The sequence below is a fragment of the Fundulus heteroclitus genome, chromosome 1 (assembly GCF_011125445.2).
Source record: "Fundulus heteroclitus isolate FHET01 chromosome 1, MU-UCD_Fhet_4.1, whole genome shotgun sequence".
Classification (NCBI taxonomy): domain Eukaryota; kingdom Metazoa; phylum Chordata; class Actinopteri; order Cyprinodontiformes; family Fundulidae; genus Fundulus; species Fundulus heteroclitus.
Genome location: NC_046361.1, coordinates 36132440 through 36147619, shown reverse-complemented (window position 1 = coordinate 36147619; position 15180 = coordinate 36132440). Strand labels below are relative to the sequence as shown.

Below are 15180 nucleotides of genomic sequence, written 5' to 3'. Positions count from 1 at the left end.
CTGTTTCTTGCCAAATATTGAGCCTAATCTGTTCAACTATTTGTTTCGTCTAGAGTCGTTTATATTAAACATTTTAGACCAAGTTACTACCTTGTAAGCACAAACCCGTCAGTTTTGTCTCTTGCAGGTGCTTAATTAATGCATAACATTTAAGAATGAGTTATAATGTGTTTACAGATGAATTAAAGGCATATTTATAAACTATTAGCAAGCTATAAGGGAAGTATTATTGTAAAGTGGAACCAGAAAATGATGTTGCAATATTAAAAATAATATTGTGTTTCATATTTTCTAATTTTGTGCAGCCCTGATAGAATGCAAACAGATTTAAAACAAATCGTCTGTGGATCTCTTCCCACCCATTAATGAGACTGAAAAAAGGACTGAAAAGGTCTGCATGGTTGCAACTCTGTCAACAATGAACGCTTAAACATGCTTAACTGAATATGGCCCATGGTGTAATTATTTTATTAAAAAGGCAGCAAATCATCTGTGCAAGTGGGCTCTAAAGGTTCTAATATCCTGTTTGAAGCGGTTGTGCAAAGGCTATTTTTCTTTGCATTCAGATTAGGCGTCAAAGTTTCTTACTGATGTGATCCAGGGAGCCAGAGCAGAATTTGCCGTATAACTTTTTGGCTCCGAGCTCCCGGAGGTCATGGATGGTGTAAGGCCACAGGTGGAGAACGTTGTTCCTAGAGAACATCTCTCTCTTCTCCAACACCACCACCTGAGCCCCCAGCAGGGACAGTTCGATGGCTGCTCGCAGCCCACATGGTCCTGCACCCAACACCAGACACTAGGTGTGAGAAAAGAAGAAAAATTTTCATAATCCAGGTTAAAGTGACGAGAACTCAAACAGGAATTGCAGGAAACAAAGATTCTGCAGCAAACACTACTTGTTTATTTGTCCCTGCACTTCCCTGTACTTGTAATTGTTTTCTTTCTTCTTTAAAATATCTTAACTTGACTTTTTAACCTCTTATCCTGCAGGTGGCATCTAAGAAACCTCAAAATAAGATGAGGTTTGCTCAGAAGCTTGTCTGAATACATCTCAAGATTATCTAAGTCTTAAGTTGCTAATTGCCCACATTTTAAGTAAATCTATAACTTTAAACATTTATCTGGATCCCTGAACAACACCGTTGACCACAGATTGCTCCCGGGGCGCCACTCTGTGTCGACAGCACATTGATCCCAAAACACAGAGACAAGTCTGTGATAATATGAAGAGATTTTTCATCTTAAATCAGAAAAGATAGAAGTGGTTTTTATTGTAAGATTAGATGTTTGAACATTAAGTGCTGTAACAACCTCGGTCATAAAACAGTAAAATGGTACTTGTATAGTGCTTTATCAATTCCCAAGAAACCAAGGCTCTTTACACTACATTGAGTAATTGAGACACACACACACACACACACACACACATTAAGAAGTATATTTTAGTGTGGTTAAAAATAAATACAATGATAAAAATGTATTATTCTTTTCTTATAATCCCTACCTGAAGTGTAATTGCATGACTGTAAATAAATCTTATTTCTACGGTGGTCAGGAAGTGCAAACCAACAATACAAAATCTGAAAAACTTTTACAAAGCTCGAGACAAATTCACATTTAAAAGAAAAACAATCTAACAACGCACGAAACATGTTTAAAAGTTCCGGAACAAATATAATAAAAAAATAAAAATACATTTGTAACATGCGAAACACTTTTGCAATTCCCGAAACAAATTTACAAACAACAAAATCAACCAGAAAGTGAGAGTCTCTGAGGCTAGCCCGGAAGTGATACCGGCAGCGTTCATGATGATCCGAGATGTACAGCAGTCAAATGACATTTTACCCATTTTGTGGCAAACATCTAAGTATAAACGCGTTTTTGTTTTTGTGTGGTCGGTCCAAGCTATCACTTCTGGGTTAGCATCACAGTTGACAAAGTCCCTTTCCCGTTGATTTTGTTGTTTGCAAAATTTGTCTCAGGAATTGAACATTTGTCTTCTGACCTGTAAATTTGTTTTTTGTTTTTTTTACAATTATATTTGTTACAGAACTTTTAAAAGTGTTTTGTGTGTCGTTAAATTGTTTTCTGAAATGTCAATTTGTCTCAAGCCTTGTAAAAGTGTTTCAGATTCTGTACTGTTGGTTTGCACTTCCCAGCCACCATAGATTTCAGAAAACATGCAGAAATGTCCCGGCTTCTTCACATTAGTAAATATTAGACTCATTTGTCTTTGAACATTAAGTCTACACAGCTTTATCGTCCTATTATGGGAAATCAAGGCAATAAATGAGAGCAGGTAATTATCTTCAAAACTTAGTTTAAAAAAAAGAAGCTTTTACAAAAATCTCTGCGTGGAAACCCTTAAAATATTTAATGTAAAAGATCACAACAAAAGTCAACCTTGTGCTTTTTCTTCAACAGATTAAGACGAGGCAGAAACCATCTAGCTAAACCTGATTTACTCTATTGTCTGGAAATCAGGCCCTGCACCCAACACCTATTCCCGCTCATGTTTCAGAACATGAGAAGGAAAAGACCGTCACCTTAGAGATAAAGCAACATTTTCTCAAACCACAGCAACTGCTCCAACACAAGCTAATGTTGCTGTTAGTTATTAAAATAAAAGACTTCCAGCTCTTAAAGTACCTCATCAGGGAAATCAAACACTAGAGAGAGGTTGTTTTTTTTTTTGCTTTCCTTTTGTCATAATAGAAAGATCAACAACTGTACCTTGATCTGGGCACAGGCTTTTCCCTGCTGGTAAACCTCTTGAGAGGCTCTTTTGTCCAACTTGGTCCACAAGGCTTTGGCCTTCCAGTAGTTCAGCCGTTCCTTTAGCTTGTTGTAGAAACCCCTGAAATCTTTAGGATCGAGCTGCAGTTGATTACAGAGGTCGGCAAAGTGCTGCTTTACATCCTTGCAAGTCTTGGCTTGGACAAAGAGGTCAAATGTGGCGTGTGAGGGATTCCTGTCTTCCTTGCCCGCCATGGCTGAAGGTGAGGAGATCCAGATCCGTTTGGTCGCTGAGATTTAAGCTGAACTGTGGAAGGGAGGCAAACCATCGCATTAATACCTGCTACCAGGAAGAAAGAAAAAAACTCTTACAGTGAAAACACGTTCAGTGTAGGTAATCAGAGGGGTAGCAAAGTCCATCTCTTTGTTGTTTGCATCTATAAAGCTGCTCCAGTCATTAGGATTTCCTACCTGCTGTGTAATGGGAAGCTCCATCACCATGGACTCTTAATTATAGCCCAAACCTTTAAAACACAGAGGGCTTGAAGCAACGCGGTCTTTTGAGTCATTACAAACTTCCCCTCAGTGGGTTTTCTGGTTGGTCATGTGTTTGTTTTTATGACCAGTTTGCAAATGATCAACCTCTAATGTGTCATTCTCACACACAGCTTGAGGATGTGTCACATTCAGTGGGTATGAGCTGCTGGCGCATAACACATTTTCAAAGTGCCTTAACAGGCCCAACTTGTCTTTAGCTTTATATTTACGATCACAATGGATGGTGCACATCTGCGAGTTCAAATTCCTTTTTAGATGTGCACCAATGAGCCTTTTTCTGGCTGATTTCCATTAACCTCTGGAGATCTTACCTGCAGATTCTGATTTTGACAGATACCTTTTCTTCTTTTGCTAAATAAAAAGACTAACAAGTACAACCATAATAAAAAGACAAAGAAAGTTTTGCATGTATACTATCATAGAAGTAGCAGTTTTTAAACTAACAGAAAATTAAAGAATTACAAAATGATTCGTATTTATGAACCAGAGCTATTATTCAGCTGTAAACGATGAAAGACCTTAATTTTGATGCAATTGATAAAAAGTTTTTAAAAAAATCTGGTATGCTGACCAACTACCAGAGTGGATCAACATAATATTGGCAGAGAGCAATATCTGCCTAATAGATTGATGCATCTCTATTTTCTGATCTGAACAGAACCGACGTACAGTAGGTAGAACCAGTTTACTTTAAGAGGCTTGCTTTCCGTAGCTGCAAGAACATATACCAAATATCTCTCATTACAAAAGACATGCATACAAAAGCGACATGCGCCATGACATTCCGTACAACATTTACTGAAGCTCAAAAGAAGGAAATATTAAAGTCTTCCTAAACCTGCTAACATTTTTAAAACTTATGCATGAAAATGAATCTTTAGAAAAATCCCTGGATACATGTTGATATGATAAAGGAAACAATAATTTAAATAATAATAAATTGTTTACCTAGAGTCTCTAAAAGTAGAATGGGAGGCAGATCGTTTAGCTATCAGGCTCCTCTCCTGTGGAACCAACTCCCAGTTTTGGTCTGTGAGGCAGACACCCTGTCTACTTTTAAGACTAGACTTAAAACTTTCCTTTTTGACAAAGCTTCTAGTTAGAGTGGCTCATGTTACCCTGAGCTATCTCTATAGTTATGCTGCCATAGGCTTAGGCTACTGGAGGACATCAGGGTCTATTTCTCTCACTCTGCTGAGTTCTCCTACTGTTCTCCGATTTGCGTTGTTGATTGTGATTTCAATTTTTTACTTTTTGTTCTCTATCATTTTCTCTTCATAGAAGGTACACCTGGTCTGGTGTTCTGTTAGCTGTGACATCATCCAGGGAAGACAGATCATCCACTATTACCATATAGCATAGAAAGTACTCCTGGATCAATGTGTGCTTCTGTGCTTTCTGAGTCTCTGCTCTGTCTTCTCTAAGCCCCAGTGGGTCGAGGCAGATGAGCGTTCACACTGAGCCTGGTTCTGGTTCTGCTGGAGGTTCTCCTCCCTGTTAAAGGGGAGTTTTCCTCTCCACTGTCGCTTCATGCATGCTCAGTATGAGGGATTGCTGCAAAGCCAGCAACAATGCAGACGACTGTCCACTGTGGCTCTACGCTCTTTCAGGAGGAGTGAATGCTGCTTGGGGAGACTTGATGCAACCTGCTGGGTTTCCTTAGAGAGGAAACTTTCTGACCAATCTGTCAGGAGGATTTGATTGAATTTGACTTTAAGTGCCTTGAGACGGCATGTGTTGTGAACTGGCGCTGTACAAATAAAATTTAATTGAATGCTAATCAGATCCTTCAGACAGTTTGTTTCAAATCACCAAAATAAAATGTAAACCAGATCTCATCAGCTGATCCACAGTGGAATATTGCCTAAAGGAAAAAAAAAAAAAAAATCAGCCATCTAGAACAGAGCCAGATTAACAACTCATGACGTAGACAGTTATTGAAAAATATTAATGATCATTTCCTGCATAGTTCTGTATTAGGTCAGCCTATAGTTGCAGTAAAAGGCACAAAAACAACACTGTGCTGATAAAAGTCCTAATCTTTTAATCAGTGTAAAGATGTTGCTCATGTTAAGGACCAGTTTTAGAGCGTTAAAACATGCTTGTCTTCAGGATCTAGTTAAAAGCTTTCAGTTGAGATGACTTGGCAAAACCAGCTGCAGGATTGCTCTCCCTATCAAGTTTATCAGGTTATCTGTGAGGTTTATAATAACAAGAAGGGAGGAAAAAAAAAATCAGCTGAATATAAATGGTTCATAAATGTGAACACAATGGAAACACTGTCCATCATAATATAGAGTACGGTTGTGAATTTTTACTAAGCAGAGATTTGTTGACCGAAGAGGCCAATTAATAATGTAATCTTATAACTACTCCCAGGAAAACAGCAAAATCTGATTTGGAGGATAGGTCAAATATAAAAATAAAAAGATCTCCAAGTATTATTAATTATATTTGTTGAATTTATTGGTTTGAAAACAAAACATCATTTGTTTTGTTTGTTCATGTGACTGTTTTTGAACCGAAGTACATCCCGGTCACGGGTTTTAATTCTGGAGGCATGTGGGGGCAAATTATATTACCAGATATGAAGACATGGACACTATTCTGTCAATACAAGTATTATCCACCTATCCTTCTGCTGCAGCTGTTCAGTCCTGGTCAGTGTCATGGGAGGCTGGAGCCTAACACACCTGCTCACAAGTCCAACTCTGTGTTGGTCCAACAAGGTACAGGCAACAATGCTCAAACAAACTCATGCAAACTAGAACACATGCAAGAAGAGAACATGCAAACTCCACAGACAGAAAATTTAAGCTTCAGACCCTTGGGCTGTGGTGTAACCAGGCTAACCGCAGTGTATCCCTGCAATGATACAAGGAGTAAAGAGCCGTTTTGTTCTTCTAACATCTAAATTCATCAATTTTCTCAGCTTATCTCATCTTGTTCTGGCAGCTTGCAGAGACAAGGGCCTATGTGTCACTTCATCATTAGTGAGTGTTTCTACAGCGCTTTTCACATAGAAATCATAAAGTGCTTCACAATGACAGAGCAGATAAATAGAAACATAAATCAGACGAAGAGAGATACACCGGATGAATGATATATCAGCTCTAACGTCATTATTGTCCGGCTTTAGTCATTTCTTTGCATTTCTGAATCACTTTCATTAGTAAAACTGAGCTGATATTAATAACCGTAGTTTATTTCCGTCTTGTTGCCGTGTTTCTGGAGGGGGGGGGGGTTGGCCATGTGGTTTTTGTTTGGTCACGTGACAGTTATAGCGACGCAGTGCAGGGTTGAGGGCTGTTTAACTGAAGCAGAGCAGCAATGCCAACAGTGTGGTCTTTTTTTCACAGTGTCAAAAGGATAGGTGAGAAAAAATAAAATAAATGATTTGGTTAAACCCAGCCCTTCTGATTGTGTGATTTCCCTCCATTCAACGCTTGTTTTAAAATAAAAGCGTTTCCTTCATTTTGTTTCTGAGTGAAATTTTACTACTGCAATAAAAGAAGGGATGTGTTTTTACACATCTATGCCAGGGTGTCAATAAAAGTGACGCAACACTGTAGATAGACCAGTGAGGCCAACGTTCCTGATTAACCCAATAAAAGACAAAATGTAATGCCACAGCCAAGTTTTGAAGTCACACCCTGGATGTAAGGGTGCCAACCACCAAGTTCCTGTGAAGGTGTCCTTGGCTCTTTGTAGATCAATGTAAGGTTTGTTACACTTGAATGAATGCTGGAAATACTTAGTAATGGAAAGGAAGGTGACCGAGGGTTAGGGTTGACAGCGTTTACCAAAAGTGGGCTGGTTTCAGGAAGTAGAACCAACACCTGCAAAATGTAAATGTTAACAATCCAACAGTAAACCTGACAACAGGAAAACAACTGTTTAAAGCAGCTTCCCCACATTTGCAATATTTTCCATTTTCTATACGGCAAGACAACTCGCATGAAGAAAGGACTAAAAATGTAAAATTCAGTCGGGTAACGTTTCCTGTAACAAACCCCAAAATACCACTTCCTCATAACAAATATTCAACTCACAGTGACTGTGCTGCAGCAGTCCTGCATCTGAGACCCAGAACACACTGCAAAAAGCAAACTAAAAAATAAAGTAGCATTTTCTTGACATTTGTGTATTTCTTCTTAATTTAAGCATGTAAATAAGATTATTTGCCAACGGAATAAGATTTTTGGACTTAAAATAGGTACAACTGATCTCCAACTTTTTTCAAGTGCAGTGGATCTAATAACACTGAATGGAAAATAGTCCACAATACATTTTTATTAATAATTGCCAGCAGATTGTTTCCTAGAAGTGAAGATCATGATGACGCATGTTTGACATAAAGCATGCTTTAAAAAAACAAACAGGCTTTCTTCCCTTTTGTTACATTTAGGGTTAGGCCAGTTTCGATTAGTATGCAGTAAAAATAACACTGTTAGTATATTTTTCTTCTGTAAGCCTCCCCGGACGCCTCTGTGACATTCAAAACAGACTGCAGCAGCAGCAGCAGCACCACCAAAGCAAAATTCAAACTGAAAATGAAACAGCTTTCACCTAAAGAAGCTCAACAAGCTTATAAAGAAGTAGGGTGGGGCGATATGGCCTGAAAATCAAATCTCCGGTTTTACAACACCTAATCTGATTAATCAATTTTTATTCCTCCCTTTCGTGTCACCAAAAGAAATTTAAAAACTTTCTTTTATGTCAAGCATAGCCTGAATTCAAAGTGCAACTCAATAAAAGCTGTGAAAGATGCTCATAAATCAAGATGGTGGCCCTGCTGTTGTAAACAATGAAAATATGACTAAACATTTGCTGCAAGTGATGTTACATAATGAGCTAATAACAGCCTTCAATCACTTGTGTAACTTCAAACTAACTTACAAAAGTAAACGAGTACATTAAAGTGCCTTGTATTATGGAGTAAAAAAGTTTCCTCTTTACAATATATTTTTGTAAACATATATTCAGCATTGCATGCGATTCCCTTCATGGAAGACCATTGAGTGCATTGGCAAAATAAAATCCACATTATCCAAGAATTACATTCAAATTTATCAATTAAATCGATTTATCGCCCAGGCCTATAAAAGGAGGCCAGCTCTGTTCTGGGGACTCCTATAGAACATCTGGAGATGACGGTGCAAAGGAGGATTCTTTATAAAACGCAGAACATTATGGACAACCCTGAGTCTCCTCTTCAACAGCCTGTCGTACAACAACAACGTCTCCAGTCAGAGACTTCTCCAGATCCGCTGTGAAGGTGCGTTCACATTGTGTCAGGCCGAGCAACAGTTTTACATGATACCCCTACGCACAGGTGATGCAAAGCGAGGTCACAGAGGAAATTATAATGACACAAAATGTGCAATTTTGGCGATTAAAGTAAAGCCAGAGTGACACGACACCTGCAAGGGACTGTTGAAGTTGAAAAAGCTGTTGTGCCACGACAACCAATCAGGAACTGCATGTGGCTGTGACGTGGGGTGAAGGACAGCAGCGGAGACGAAGCAGTTTTCATTCAACATGGAAGACAAGCTGATAGTGACGGATCTGCGGTTGGCCTGAGTTGTAGGACTCAACCAATTATTACCACCGGGACAAGTCCAGAAGGGAGCAAGTCTGGAGAAAAGTGAGTGAGGAGACTGGAATGGAGCGAAAGCGTCACTAGATAGCGACATTGTACGGCTGGCGATAATGTCAGGCGAGCGAAAGCACGCAAAAGTGTCGATTTTGTCGCCTCAATGTGAACGCACCTTAGAAGACCGTGCATAGGGTCTGCAGAAGACCCTTCTCTCATGTAGCCATCACAATCTGCAACAACCCGTTGACAAAACCACACAACATGAGATATGTTTTTCCCTGCTGCCATCAGACTGTTGAACTGCTGAAAAATAAAACTGGACTCTGTATCACATGTATCCTGCATTGTTTACATCTCAATTGCTGTACTGTGAAATCACTGTGCACTTTATCCGGGAACTGTCCTGCAAAGTTACTCTTTGTATCCTGCAAAGTTACTTTATTATCCTGCAAAGGTACTTTATTCTGGAATCCACTGCAATTCACTGAAATTCTTAAGCTGTATGCAAATTAAATTTCGTTCTGTACGCACTCTGTGCATACAAAATGACAATAAAGTTTGTCTAAGTCTAAGTCTAACTACCCTTCATTGTAAGTAAAATTGTTTTATACCCTCAAAAAAAAAAAAAAAAGACCATATTAAGCCATAGTACTGTAGCTGAAGGAGTAGGAGATTTCCAGAAGAGTATAATACAGCATCTAGCGAGAAGGGAACAGAAAGCCAAAATCTAATTTTGCGGAGAAGATGGGTTCAACGTGGAGCTCCAAAAATGACAATTAGCGGGTCACTTTGGTTCTGGATTCTAAAGACTCCTGAAAATACAGGAAAGAAATTACTGCCAGAATTTCTGCAAACTGGAACAGAAGTAAAACGTAAGACTTAGGCTGCAAGACAAGGACTGACATCTGTCACACTGGTCTAAAATCAAAGGGAAGCTTTTGGATTATTTCTGATTGGGCCTAGGCACCAGAAGGTCAACCCATGGAAAATGTGGAAACGGTGATGAAATACAGCGTCCAATTTGGAAATAGAGAAACAAATGAGAAGGAGGCAGGTTAGATTTTGAGGACAACTCTGAAAAACTGAGAGAAAAACAACATCTTTGTAAAGGTCGCTCATGGTTTTAATTCCTCTCCCATGTCAAATCCTATAAGCGGCATTAGTAGCAGCATGGGGAAATAGATAATTTCTTAACAGCATGGGGTTAGGAGAGATAAATTTAAAATAGGACCTAAAGTGTGACCAAATCTTAAATGCAGAGAGCATAACGGGATTTAAAGTGACAGAAGCTAATTTAATAGGCAGCGATGAATAGATAATAGAGGCAGGTGAAAAGGACTGAGACATTAATTGAATTAGAAGTTTACACCAGATCAAATTAGGTGAACTTAGCCAATTAGTCAATGTATGAATATCTGAAGACCAGTAATATATATTTTTTTTAAAAAAGGGGTAGGGAAAGACCACCCTAAGGAGTGAACTGTTGCAACAGAGTGAGTCTCAGTCTGGGGGCACTTCCACTCCACACTATAAAGAAGAAACCTAAAGCCTAAAGACTTGAAAAACTACTTAGGCAAAAATAGAGAGACACATTGATACAAAAAGGAGGTCTGATGAAATCAGGTCTGATGCAAATTGTGAGACCAAAGGGGCAACATTTTTTGAAGAATTTGAATTGAATTTAAGGCAATTCGAACACGGTATGGTGACAGTATGATGAAAGAAAAATAAATAAAGTCCTACAATGTGGCCAGTAGAAGGAAAAAAAAAAAAAAAAAAAAAAAAAAGCAAATGGGCCTCATTACCTAAATGCTGCAGCCACTTTTGACCAGAAAATCATCATCTTGTGCATCAATGTTGCACGTAAATGTCTAAAAACAGCTACAAAGGGAACCAGATTGCTCAATTATCCATGAGGTGGTATTTAAAGATAGGGCAGGCTGTCAAAGCTAAAAATAACACTAAGAACACCGGTGTGTTCATACTTGACAAGTCATTTGTTGTTTGAATGAGATTTAAAAAGGCATGCAGCCGCTCAACCAGAAATATTTCTGCTTTTGAAACACTGCTGCAGTAAATATAGATCTGCCGGGTGACTGTGCCGAACGGCTGAGCGAACCCCCGCAAGTAATCACCATCATCTGATGCGTTTTAGCAGGAATCCTTTAAACATGACCAGACAGATCATACGGGGCTTTTAACGTGAAATGACGTCATTTTCCTCGCAGCGGGTGCTTGGCTTCACCCACCTTATTGCATGAGCGCTGTTGAAACCCTCCTCCTGCCAGAAACGCAAAGAGGAACAGATAGTAACAGGAAAAAAATAAAATAAAATAAAAGGCAGATACGGGAGGGGAAAAAAAGAACAGAGATACAATTTTCTCAAGTCATCAAGCTCCAATAAGCGGGCAAGTTGTGTTCGTCCTGAAACGTTTAAAGTCAACGTTTCAAATGTTGCTCACAATGATAGGAAGCTGATGAATAATAATGAACAATTTTAAAAAAAGAAAAAAGAAGAAAGTGTGGCAGGGAATGGAGAGCTGAGATACCAGAGCAGGTTCTAGTCTCAGCATGTAACGAAGTGAGAGTTGCCAGATTTACACCCAGATCAGTTCAACTCTTTGCCTGTAGAAAACTGTAATTAATAAAACGAGTTAAAAAAAAAAACTCAACAATTACAAAGTGAACACAACAAGCGACTGTATACAAACAAAACGCGCTCGAGAGAATCTTCAAAGTAGCAAACTGACACGGTTAAATAAGCCAAACCGACATACACCATTTAAAACACGCGCTCCAAACTTTAATCCTTTTTTTTAACGTTTGGAGCTAACACGTTACCTGGGTTTGAAGCGGGTTTCTGGGACGCTGTATCCCGGTTTCCCTGTTTGCTTTGTCTCTCTCCCACCTCCTCCCCGTATGCGCAGGTAAACAGCACAGAGCGCACCTCTCCTCCTCACCTCGCGCCCCTGGCTGCTGCACGAGAGAAATAACCAGCAGCAACTTCCGGGACATTCTGGCACCGCGAGCTCGAACACACGTCACGAGCGAGCGGCAGCGGCAGGAGGTGGACTGCTGGGTAACACTTTTATACATGTTTTCTTTTGGGGGTCTTGTCTTTTCCGCTTTTTAGTGCCGCGGCCTCTAAACTGCATTTATTTCCTTGTTCTAGGCAGTAGGAAGCCGGTCCTCAGTGACTTCATGTATAAGAAAACATATTTATAAATTCAGGAAAATAAACCAGTGACGCTTAAAGGGCAATAAAAATATGGCAGATTGTTTTCTTAAAAGGACTCTATTTTCCTGAATTTATAAATGTGTTTTTTTTTTTTACACATGAGATCATTGAGGAGTGGCTTCCTACTGCATACCTATTAACACTTTTAATAGGTAAGTGTTCCTCATTAAACAGTTAAATTGTTTCAATCCTTTTTCATTCCCAAATGAACAAAGTAAAGTCTTTTACAAAATCTTTATATTACGTAATCACATCCACCTATATGGTTGCTCTGCCACTCTGGGTGGGGCAGCAAATCTTTTTTTTCTACTTTTTTAAAATTGAAAGTCGATTAAACTTTGAAGATTAAACATATACATATATCCATATTTTTCACAAATAGTAAAATGCATGCTACGTTTCTGATCCAGCTCATAAACATATATATTAGTTTTTAGAAAATATTATAGATTGGATATGTTTTAGTACCTGGATTTTTTGTATATATCTAAATCTGTATTCTGAATCCTGAATGATTTTGGCTGTTTGAATAGACTCTAGTTCATCTTCCATTTAGATCTAAGTTATGATAAAATGGGTCAAATTCAGTTTATAATACCGTTTGGTTAAAAGTAATTAAAGAAAGCCCGCTGAATGCTTCGTCTAGATTCAATTGCAACTCCCCTTATGTTTGATCGTTCACTCTGCTCTTTGAGCATACTGCTAATCTCAGATTTATTATATCTGCCTTTGATTATTTTAGTCACTGAAGATCCTAAAGGTTGGTCTTATCAAAGTCCCATTTTTTTTCCTTCGCACATCCACCGGCCGTCATTGGTTTGTTTGTGCAGGTTATAGGTTACAGCCGCCGTGTTGCCATATTTAGAGGTCAAAGCAAACAATGAGCGTTGAGTTTGTTTTGGTTTCATTTAATAAGGTTGAAATGTTGATGTATGTCAGTACATGCGTTCATGCTCACCACAGTTCCTTTGTTCAGACCAAGCAGGCCGGACTGGTATGTAGCAGAGGTTGCTCGCTTAAACCTTGTTTTAAAGTCATTTATGGATGAGCTCGCATGTTACACTGAGAATGTTTGTTCAGCTTCTCTGTTCTAACAATACAGGTTTAGTTCAACCTGTTGCTAATACGGTCCAGCTTAATGCACGTGTGTGCATTCAGTTCTGCTGGTGATCTAAGGCTTTGTAAAATAAGAACTGGAAGAAGACAAATCGTTGCCTTATTGTCAAACAGGTCTCGTCAGCTAAAGACTGAATAAAAAAAAAACTGTGAATAAATGTCAATCCCAGCAAAGTTAAAATACACCCATTGCGCCACCACCTCCCCTTAGCAACAATAAGACTAACTACAAGCCAGCTGGTTGTTTGGGAAACACCGCTTTTCTGTCCTCCCATCACAAGCTTAAGTGTACGGTGTTTGCTGAACTCTGCTCAGGTAAAGTAAATATGCACAAATGAAGGGAAAGGAAGAAATATTTCTGCCAATGTACAAATTTTATTCAAACTTTTCAAATTTAAACAGTATTTCTTAGAGTTTAACAAAGGGTCATTTGTGTGAAAATACCAGCAGAATATGGTATAAAAAGAGTACAGTATATGTAGGAAAGTTACAGATTTAAAAAATATCTGTATAGGCAGGAAGGAGACCTAAAAAAAACTCAACATAAATTAAAAAAAATTATGCATACAAACTTTATGAACTTCCAACATGCATTTTTTTTTTTTTTTTGCTTTGCAAACAAACATTAAGTGGGGGTAGAAATTGGGAGCGATGTTAAAAGTATTTAATCTAAGCGAGCATGCCAAAAGGCGACAGGACACAACGGACAGTCAACTGCGCTCACTAAAATCAAAACATTGGACATTTTGATACCTGTTTTTCCAAAAATCAGTGGTATCAATGTTAAATTGGTCACAATCTCTCTCCACCTCAATCATTTTCAAAACATTCAGGCCATTTTCACAGAAAAATGCTCCCAAACACTTGTAATGAAATTTATTTATATCCATCTCATGTTATTCATCCCGTAAAAGTACCACAAACAAGAAGAATATTGCACGTATGTGCTAAAAGGGAAAAAAATGGGTTAATTTAAAATGAATAAATAAGAGAAGTTGATATATATACAAATTATTATTATCATCAAAGATATTTACAATTAAGTTTTAAAATGCCAATTTTTATATTCTGTACATGCTTACAGTGTGAGTAGACAGGATTGCACTGTGGTCTGCCTCCTGCAGGCCACCGAGAGGCATTACCACAATGAACACACTCCTGCTGCCCATTTGTCCTCTTCACCGAGAAAAAAAAAGACCTCCAGTGTAAGATTGTACCCAAGCTGGCACAAAGAAAAAAAAAAACATAGCAGTGCTGATTAAAGATGAAAAATCTCTTGGATTTTAAGAAAACTGGAGACTTCTGTCTGATTTTTGTCTGGAAACAAACCTGTACACAGAGGGAGCATCACCCTTTCAGAGCAACTATCTAGTTCTTTTTTCTTATAAGAAAAGTACCAAAAATAGAGCGTACAAGAGTACAAAATAAACTTTCATTGGCACAAAAACCATTGCAGCAGATTATTATTATTATTATTATCTTTTGTTTTCCCTATCCTGAGTTGAGGTTTTTTGACCAGTACATATTTGACTAAATAAAATAAAAACAGAAACAGAATGCACCTCGCAGCAGTCATGACACATTTCCAGTTGATCAGGGCATAACAAGTTCCAAATAACCAGATCCACAATGTCCGAGATAATTGTTGGCTCAATGAAAGTCAAGAAAAGGAAGACAGGGCAGGTATTTTAAAATTTTAAATTGGTTCCAAAACAAATAAAAGCTGCAAATAGGGCCGCTCCAGTGTTGTTCACCCCTAGAGAGCCCTGTTGTCAAAATATGGCTGAAGTCAGAGCTTCCTGATGGCAGTTGGAGTCACTTCCTGTTTGGTAGCAAAGGATTAATGAGGCCTTCCTGCAATGTTTGGACAGAACCCTGTGACTTTGTTCTCAGTGGGCACGGTAAAGTGATACCTTTGTTTCAATGTGTT

The 15180-nt window shown here is 38.5% G+C and overlaps 1 protein-coding gene across 3 annotated transcripts in view; it reads right to left on the bottom strand.

Moving 5' to 3' along the window:
- The window catches only part of mical1 (microtubule associated monooxygenase, calponin and LIM domain containing 1), a 32114-nt gene extending 20225 nt beyond the window's left edge, over nt 1-11889 (bottom strand). The window contains exons 1-3 of one of the 3 annotated variants that reach the window (XM_012853304.3): nt 11738-11889; nt 2737-3046; nt 589-796 (exon numbers count right to left, since the gene is read on the bottom strand). In XM_012853304.3, the coding sequence (XP_012708758.2) occupies nt 589-796; nt 2737-2994 (466 nt within the window). In that variant the 5' untranslated portion in view covers nt 2995-3046; nt 11738-11889. Of the gene's footprint in view, nt 1-588; nt 797-2736; nt 3047-3210; nt 3310-8720; nt 8789-11737 lie in introns of those variants that run through there. The other 2 variants (XM_021311028.2, XM_021311026.2) reach the window with 2 other exon arrangements.
- Nucleotides 11890-15180: the final 3291 nt, after the last annotated feature.